Here is a 9,697-nt window from a genome sequence, read left to right on the forward strand (position 1 = left end):
TTTTGGAGAGAGGTTGAAGTTTCTGAGATAGATGCAAACTACAGAGACTCTCCCAAGAGAGACACCCACAATCCCACTCTGTGCCTATGACTTTATTCCCACAGAATTGCTAGACCCCATGGACTTGCTTCTTGGGTAAGGTCACGGTTCACGGGAAAGGCCAGGATTTGCTCACTGCTTCTGTATCAGAATAAAGCCCCTTCCATCAACGTCCTAGTTAATGAACCATCCGCTGAGGTACTGAGCCCAAGCACCTCTCTACGCAACGTGATGGAGTCTGCGAAGGGAGCTGGCGCTTGGGGCCTGGCAGCTGCGAGTCTAGCAGAGGGGGGAGAGAACAGCAGACAAATATTGTCCTTGGCAACTTTACATTAGTCATTTCTCCAAAGATTTAAAAGCCAGCCGTCTCCTCCCTTCCCTTGTGGCCTGTCTGAGCACGTAGGAGGGAAGCTCCAACCTGCAGGATTGCATGGAGTGGCTTGATACCATGTAAATAATGAAAAGCATAGACTTTTGGATTCACACATCCTCCTTGGCTAGGCAAACCACCCACCTGTGCCCTGCACGTTAAGAGCAGCTGCAGTACATAAACCTACTGCCAGGGCCTTGTCCTTTCCGCCCGGCCCCAACAAAATGCAAAACTCAGTCAGCCACGCCAAACAGGGAGAGATCCTGCCTTGGCGATGCGCCTCCTCTCCCTTGATTTGTCATAGCCATTGAGGTCCCATTGAAATACTCCAGTAATACTTGAGGCATGGCAGGCAGCCATCTTGGAAGTCAGTTGTCCCTGGCCAACATCAGGGCTTTTCCCTCCCCCGACACGCCCTGTCAGATCACAGTCAAGTTGGGAGAGGAGGCCTGGAGGGCATCCAAAGGCTTGTTCTTGGCCTTGCCATCCTGCTGCTCCAGCTTGAGGTGGCACTGGCAGGTGGAAGCCTGGTTGTAGTTGACCAAGCGCTTGGAGTTCTTCTTCCACTTGTGTAGGCTCCGGACAGCCCGCTTGAAGATGAGGTAGAAGATCTCGCAGACGGTGAGAACAATGCAGAGGGCGGAGGCCCCCACCATGAAGTAGGTGAAGACCTTTTTCTCAGTGGGCCGGGCAATGTAGCAGTCCACGATGTTGGGGCAGGGGTCCAGGTTGGCGCACTTGACCAGGCGCGGCAGGTCAAAGCTATCCCACATCTTGTGGAGGAGGTAGAGGAAGCTGATCTCAATGGTCAGCTTGAAGAAGAGGGTCAGCAGGTAGGTCCACCACAGCCCGCCGTGTTTCTTGCCCGGGTTGCGATAGAGCTTGGGGCAATCCTCACCATTCTTCTCCCGGTTTTTCTTCTCCCGGTCCTCCCGGTAGGCCACGTGCATGATCACCAGCAGGGAGGGGCAGGTGACGAAGATGAGCTGCAGGGCCCAGAGGCGGATGTGGGAGATGGGGAAGAAGTGGTCGTAGCAGACGTTGGTGCAGCCGGGCTGCTTGGTGTTGCAGTCAAAGTCCTTCTGCTCGTCCCCCCACACGCGCTCCGCCGCCACCACGTAGACCAGCACCCGGAAGACGAAGACCACGGAGAGCCAGATGCGCCCAAAGGCCGTGGAGTACTTGTTCACCCCACTCAGCAGGCCCTGCAGCATCTTCCAATCCATGGTGACGGGCCTTTGGGGAAGCCAGACTCACCTAAGTCAGAGAAAAGCAAGAGAAATAACAGATGAAGGGAACTCAATGGGAAATATCAAATGGCCAGATCCCCAGCTGGTATAAATCAACGCAGCTCAGCTGAAGTAAGCAGAGCTTCACTGATGCACCCCAGCTGGGAGTTGGGACCAGCAGTTTTGCTCAGTGATTCTCTTGGTTTTGAAAGAACTCACATTTCAATACCTTGATCCTCACACCAGGCTGCCCCTGTCCTTGGAGCAAACACACCAGGGGGCACCCCTTTAAGAAGGGATCTGTAACTTCAACCCCTCGAAGCGGAAAAGTGCCCAGCAAGAGGGCAAAGACTGTGGGGAGCAGAGCTCTGGCTGGGGAAATTCATCCATCTGCAGAAGGCCCCTCCCCGGGATTCGGAGCCCAGGCTCCAGCCCGAGCGGGAACATCTGCATTGCTATTTTTATCCCATAGCCCGAGCCCCCCACCATTACCATCGACCCAGGCTCTGCGACTTGCTGTCATGGGTTTGGCTGGTTTTTTATTGCAGTGTGTAGATGTACCCTGAAGCCCTCGGGGCAGAGCTCTGGCTGGGAGTGGGATTTAGCCGGCAGAGTCATTGTGATAGCCCTCTGCACGGGGTTAATTGCAGCCACTGTGAGTGTAGTCTCTCCCGCATGACCGATGTGGCTGCAGGAACTCTGGTGACTGGAGAACCGGTGGCTCGGAGTCCAGGAGCTCCAGAATGGCCCCGTGTGGCTGCCCCGCTCCAGAACTGCTTCCAGAGCGTCTCTTTGGGGAATCTGGAAACCAGTCGGCATGCTCCCTCCCACAGCTGGGAGCAGGAATGAGGCTGAGGCTTTGCTAAGTGTCATTAGGGCCTTGCACCTGGGCTCAGGAGGGAGCAGCTCCTGTTGGCTTATGGGTTTTACCAGGCCAGAGGTGAAGTAGATCCTAGATCTGGCACCCGATACATTCTTCCTCCCTCCCTTCCTCCCTCTTGGTACAGACAGATCATCAGTCCAATCCAGACCCCGTTCCCTAGTGACCAAGGCTGGGATTTCCAAATGGATTTAGGCCTCCAACTCTCACTGCAATTCAATGGGATTTGGGCGTTTAATTCCTTAGGCCACTTTGCAAATCTCAGCCACCAAAGTCAGCCTGGGGATGAGGCTAACACAGCCCATGTCAGAGCCAAGGGGAGCCGTCCCACCTGAATCCGGGCTACATCTAGGTCAGCTGGCATCATTAACCCATGCAGTGCTGAATGTTTTCATTTAGCCTGCTGGGTCACAGCTGAATTGCGGAGTGACTCATCTGTATTGCTCATCAGCTTGACAAAGGCTTATTAGTAAGAGATGACGAATTGGGCAAGGTACCTACCTGCAAACCAAAGCACTGGACAATTAGCTGCCTGATTCTTCGCTTATTTACACTGGTGTAAATCAGGGATGACTTTACTGAAGTCAGCTGGTAAAAGTGAGTGAAAGATCAGGCCCTGAGATTCAGACATAGGCTAGGACTCCTGTGTTTCAATGCACTGAACACTGTGGAGGTAGATTTCAGCAAAAGAAATGCAAAGCCCCAAAGGCAAGCTGTCAGGGGCGTTTGGGGCATATTCCCCAATATACAAGCTATGCAGGGTCAGCCTTCACCTTACCCCAGTAAGAGAACAAAGCAGTAGCCACATGAAACTGATTGCCAGAAACCAAAAACTTGGTGGAATATTTTGCAGGTTGGATATAAAACAACTAATTTATATAATAGGCTTTTACTCCTCTCGATTAACAACTGGAAACAAGAGGAGGGGATCATAGTCTAGAGGGTCAGAAATGTATTAACCCTTTGCTGATATTGGGGTGTGGATCTTGCAACATGTGCTAATGTGTGACCATTCCCAGAAGAGCCAAATCCAAGGTCTTTTCGTTCTGTTTGTACAGCCCCCAGCACAATGAAGTCTTGGTCCTTGACTAGGTGCTATGGTAACACACATAAATCGTAATGATAGTAACAATGCTCATAAAGGTGATTGATCACTACAGAGCAGGTGTGAGAATCAAAATACCACCCAACCTGGAAGCAGAGCTGGTGGAAAAACTTCCACTCTGCACTTTCCCATTCCTAAATGATTGCCTCATATCTCCTAATCGCCTGGGTTAGCCCCTCTGCACAGGGACGTAGCATGCAAAGCACCCCTAGATACATAATAATCATCACTAATTGTATCTGCTGCAGCCCACACTTTGTAGGATGATGCATAAAGCACAGCAACATGCTGGCTCCTGGCCCAAGCGAAGCGGGTGAGTAATGGTGCTAGGTCGATCCCCATTACTGCCGTGGTCGGGGTGGGAGGCCCATGGACAATGCTGAGGAGAAGATCTCTGAAACATCCTGTGGAAAAGTTAGTAGGTCCAAATTCTAATCCAATGTGATTTTCTTAATTTAATAACTAGAGCTATTCAGCGTATGGGTTTCCCCCCCTCAAAGTGTCATTTTCAGCAAAAAATAAAAAATAAAAAATTGAAACCCCAAATATTTTGGCCAAATCCTGATATATTTCAATTCTGAAATGCTTCTGTGGTGCCTCATGGGAACTGTAGTTTAGCAGCCTCATGTCCATGTTCACCTCTATAGACCAGGCTCCCTGTTGGACTACATCTGCCATAATGCTAGGGGGCCGCGTAGCAGGGCAATTGCTTGGCTGCAGTGCACCATGGGAGATGAAGTCCAGCTGGGGAGCCCAACCTGTAGAGGAGAATGGAGCAGGAGGCACTGGAACTATAACTCCCAAGAGGCACTGCAGCAGCCTTTCAAAATTGAAATATTGTAGTCTTCTGGCCATTCAGTGTTTTGAGTATACCAAAAAAAAAAAAAAAAAAAGTCTACAGAAAGCAGACATTTTTCATCAAAAACTGGTTTAATCAACCCCCCAATTTTCCATCAAAAAATAATTTAGATGGAAAATTTATGACCAGCCTTACGAAGAACTCTTTGGCTGCTCTTCCTGGGATTGCCTGCTATAATCAGTCTGCAAATCTCTGACTCAGAAAGCGCCACACTATTTGACATCTCTCCTTTTACAGTCAGCTCCTGCCCATATCCCACCACCTTGCCTTTAAAGCCCCTCCCAAAATTCCAAAGCCCTGACTGCTCTGCCTGGCCATAAAAGACCTCATGGCAATGTTCTTACAAGTGGGGCTGTGGAGGGGGTTTTCCCCAGGACTCTTTGCTGCAGCAGCCCCTTCTCCCAGTGTTGTGTGCTCTGTCTGCTGCCCTCTACCCCAGCGGCAGCTGGATGCAGTTTGTGATTCTGTGGGACGAAGGAGGGATACTCTTCCCAGAAGACAATACACTGCCCAGGCAGGGAGTGAGCTGAGACCCCCAGGAGACAGCACCGGTAGAGTCCTCAGTGGATTCATTTGCAGTTCTGCTGGGGCTCACTCCTGGGACTTCCGGGCCATGGCCCAGTTGACTGCATAGCTCACACTGTGTAGCATGAACTCCCAGAACTAGGCCTCCTCTGTGCCACCTCCCCCCACCCCAACTTTGGAACAACCTGCTCCCTGGCAGTCCAGCTCGGGTTTTACCCGCACACCGCCTCAGGATGCTTTATTAACCAGTCTAGTTAGTTTCAGATAGCTGGCCAGCCGGGAGCTAAATGCCTTCCTAACTAGAACAATGAATCTCCCTGTCATCTGGGCCACACAAAACAGACAGGGTGGGTTCCCTTGCAGCCTTAACCCTGCACGCCCTGCCTGCTGTAGGCGCAAGTCGGAGGTCTAGGAAAGATCATTTTGTGGGTGGTTTAATTCCAGTCGAGTTTTTAATATTGTTCTCTCTATAATATCAAAGAAAAGACGCACTTGACCTAGGTGCCTATAGAGAAGTTTTCAGGTATAAGGGCCAGATTGTGGCTAGGGCACTGGACTGGAACTCAGGAGAGCTGGGTTCAATTCCTGGCTCTGCCTTTGGTTGGCTGGGTGAGCTCGGGCAAGTCACTTCCCCTCTCTGTGCCCCAGTTTCCCCATCTGTAAAATGTGGATAATGACACTGACCTCCGTTGTGAAGTGCTTTGAGATCCGTTGATGAAACTGCTATACCAGAGCTAGGTGTTGTTATATTCTCAGCTACACCACCTGGCTATCTAGACAGCTCAGGCAATTTCGGTAGCACCCTAAGTTACACTAGTATAACTGAAAGCAGAATTTGATCCTTAAGGGGTAGCTATAGCAAAAGTGACTACAGAGTGTCCCTTTCTTAGTGCCCAATAGCTGTTCCCTACATTTTCACAATGGACTAGTAATTTGGGGGTGCCTCACTGATCGGGTGCTCAACACAAGACACCCTAAAGGGGCTGATTGTCAGGCAGTGGGTGCTCAGTAGAGCTGGTTAGGAAATGGTGAAGGAACCATTTTCGTCCTGGAAAATGCTAAGTCAGCAAAACCCACACTTTCTACAGGCAAGGGGCAGTTCTGACAACTTTTCTTTACTTGAAAGATTTGGGGGGGGGGGAAGCTTTGAAATTGTCAAAACACTTCATTTCCATCTTTTCAAAATGAAAAATTCTGGTGTAGTTCAAAGCGACTTTTCATTTCAAAATTTAAGCTACTTATTGTAAATAAATTAGTAAAAACAGGTCAAAATCGAAATGACACCTGTAGAAATTCTCCAAGTGAAATGTTTCCGTTGACCCGATCTGAGATTTTTTCCTCCTGGTTTGTGATCATTTTTGCAATTTTGATTTTCCATCCTAATTTGTGACAGGAAAATGTTTCAATGTTGTGAAAACGTTCATCAGACACAAAAACCGTTTCCCACCCAGCGGTGTGCTCAGCACTTTCTGAATATCACAACCCTTTAACGTGTCTCAAGTTGAGCATGCAAAAGCAGTCCCGACTTTTGAGCATGCAGGCCCGTGTCACTGAATCAGAGCTGTTCACTGTACTGACAAAAGGCAAGTGGTTTTCTGCTGTGATTATAGCCCTGGAGGTGAGGGTGGGGAGAAATGCACCTATAGGGAGAGTGAGCTGGAATCTATTGTGCTTCTTATTTCATCAAGACAATTGTCAGCTAGATTTTGATCACAGAGCCTATTTCTGGTGGCAGCGCTGTTAGAGGTAGAAAGGATACAACTGCATTTTCAAAACCCTCCCTTGACTTTACATAATGGGAAGTTAGCAAAATGACCTTTACAGGTGTAAATGTGTCTCTTTGGAGATGGGATTCTTTGAGAAAGCACCAAGAGGGTAGCCCCCCGTTAATTTTTATGCAGTCACTGTGCAGTTGGTCAGCAAAAAGCCCATGCATCACTGAAGCAGGCTAGCGAGGGAGTTAAGTGGCACAGAGGCCTTTTACTGGCCCTCTGGACAGGGGTGAATTTCACCCTTTGAAAATAGCAGCGGGCAAAAAATCACAGAGAGGGCCGTGCATGCAATACAGCATGTCACTGGAAACCCTCAGCAGAGATCTTCTGCATTTCATTCTGAATTTCCGAGGAGGGTTTTGTGACGTTTGCCTTGCTTGGTTCAAATTGCAGGACTGTTTTTGAGTCAACATGCTTCCAGTTGTCTTGAAAAATTGTACAGATTTTGAGCACACACCTCTATATTTTGCAAATTTTCATTTGGATAATTATTTTTTTAATATTGAAACCTGCAAAAGGGCAAATGCTCAAAATCTTTCCCGGCAAAATTGGCCTTTTTACAAAAATGATGATGTTACCCAGCTGTGGAATGTGCTGGAATAAAACTTCAAAGCCACTATTGCCCAAAATTCATGGGCAAATGCTCCGTCTTTTTCAGAGGCTGCTAACCAGAACAGAGACAACCAACGGCTTCTGCGCTTCAATCCCTTTCCTGAGGTAGCAGCAAGTTCCGTAACCAAAAGCCCTGATTGCTCTTTAGACGTCGCATCACTGGGTGTTTGCACTATTCATGCGGAAAGAATGTGCCCATGGTCATGAAATGAATCGTGGGAAGGAATAAAGTTTCCCTGGACTGGACGAGCTGGTTCTGGACAATATCAGGTGTATTTTATAGAAGACACAAAGGCCTTGACTGAAAGCCCATTGGAATGACTCCCATTGACTTCAATGGGCTTTGGATCAGAGCCAAGAAAGAAGATTAAGTTTAAGCCACTGTAAAGGAAGTTAGTGAATGTGAGAGCTGGCTGAATGGTAGAAGGACTGATTCACAGATATGTTAGATTCTGGTGGCTTCTGCAACAGAAGACAGAAAGGCCCGCTAGAAGGCCCCCAAGCTATTCAATGGGACACGGCTCCTGGGCATGGGACCTTATCCATGTCCTCCAGGATTTAGAACATTTCAGGGACGTGATTGAAGCCCCATCTGCATGGCACAGTGCGGTCTTGCTGTAAGCGTGTTGGGGGACAAGAGTGCTTTGCCTGGATCCCCTGACTCACATCACTGTAATGCACACATGGATGTAGTCTCCCTCAGTGGATTGATACCATGAGGCTGAAGGCTCTTCTGCTTTCTACTGATAGCAAGGAGACCCACCCATCCCTCCGGTAGAGAAACTGCCCATGCAAACGGAGGCCCGAGGGTTGTTTGCTTCTGTGCAGTGTTCAGATGACGGTTACAGGTGGAGTGAGAGGCGAGGACAGGCCTGTATGCAAAGAGAGACAGGGCTGGGTAGGGAACATAGCCCAGTGGGGGGATGCTGGGGCATTATAGGGAATTAGAGGCAGGTCTGAGCAAGTTGGTACCCTCCAGTGGCAAAGACATTTTGGTTTCCAGGAGAATCTTTATGAGTCAGGGGTAGGAACCATCAGTTCCTGGGCTTGGATAATTTAGCAGCATCCAAAGAGGGGCATGAACCCCACCAGATGGAGGACAATGCCCCCCATGCCTTCTAACATTGAGACACATAGGCTTTCAGAAAATAACAGCCTGATCGGAAGCCAACTGACTTTGGATTGGGCCCTAAGTGCGGTTTTCTTTCTATATCCTAGCAACATTTCTGAGAGACTTTCTCATGTGCCCTTCTTTCTCTCTGATTATTGGACAGTTCACCACTTCACTATGGAGATAGGAACCTTTCAGACACGTTATGTTGGACCTTCTAGTGATCTGGGACAGGTTATTTATTTTTTTATAGCCCACGCAATATAAATCTTGCATGAAACAATGTGAAAAAATCCAGCCTCATTTCCCCTTCCACTTCCCCCAGACCCTTGCATTCTCTTCTGTTCTCCAAATCTAAAACCCAGCAGCCTGGCTGATCAAAATGACTTAAAGGAAAATGTGAAATAAATACAGAGTTCCTTCACAGATGTGTATAACTCTACTTTGAAAGGGAGGGGGAAATTGTCTACTCAGGTCAGAACCATTTCCTAGTGCTATTCTTTGGCACCCAGCTTAGAGTCCTGTATTCAATACTCCAGAGAAACTGAAGGTAAATTGCACTCACCTGCACAGCTCTCTGTCTGTCCCGATATTTCCTGCTTAATGAGAAAGCAGTCAGCTCCCCCAAAGCAGCCCTGTTTAAAGGCTATGCCGTTGAACGACCTTCCCTGCAGAAGGAAGACAGGGAGAGAAAGGCAGCATGAGGTCTCCAGCTCATCTCCACGCAACAACCTCCCTTATTTTGTGCCCAGCACGGAAGGTGTGGGCCTGCAGGAAGTGTGCAAAGAGAAAAGAATTCATCTCAGGCTGGTGAACCAGTATAAGAAGCCAGGGGGAGCAAGGGCAGGGCCTCACTTTCCCAGAGCTTCACCAGGAGCCAGGACGGCTGTGCAGCTAGGAGCAGGGAGCTAGCTTCCATCAAGCAAAAGGCTGTAACACCTCCGGACCAGGGGCCAGCACCCTCACTGATGCCAACGTGCCAAATCGGCAGCGTGTTCTCGGCCCTGTGTCCCGGATTCTGCCCAGGGCAGGCCCGGATTGCTGTGCCTAGCCACACAACGTCCAGCGGGACAAGTAGGATGGAGGGCTTGATCTGGCACCGAGGCAGCCAGGTTGCTCTGGCTCCAGAGCAGAGGGCCCTAGGAAGGGAGCCCAGAGCTCAGCCACCTCAACTGCCAGATGAGGATTGCCCTTC

The 9,697-nt window shown here is 49.3% G+C and overlaps 1 protein-coding gene across 1 annotated transcript; it reads right to left on the reverse strand.

The window, feature by feature from the left end:
* Positions 1 to 828: 828 nt before the first annotated feature.
* Positions 829 to 9,293, reverse strand: GJB3 (gap junction protein beta 3). The gene is made up of 2 exons (XM_074934294.1): positions 9,068 to 9,293; positions 829 to 1,666 (listed from the first exon to the last, which is right to left on the reverse strand). The coding sequence occupies exon 2, from the start codon at positions 1,633 to 1,635 to the stop codon at positions 829 to 831; it is 807 nt and encodes a 268-aa protein (XP_074790395.1). The 5' UTR covers positions 1,636 to 1,666; positions 9,068 to 9,293.
* Between the last annotated feature and the right edge of the window lie 404 nt (positions 9,294 to 9,697).

The sequence above is a fragment of the Natator depressus genome, chromosome 19, assembly GCF_965152275.1.
Source record: "Natator depressus isolate rNatDep1 chromosome 19, rNatDep2.hap1, whole genome shotgun sequence".
NCBI classification, from domain to species: Eukaryota; Metazoa; Chordata; order Testudines; family Cheloniidae; genus Natator; species Natator depressus.

What these genes read in the sequence shown, in the direction of transcription:
- GJB3 (XM_074934294.1), bottom strand. Translation starts at nt 1,635, where the DNA reads ATGGATTGGAAGATGCTGCAGGGCCTGCTGAGTGGGGTGAACAAGTAC.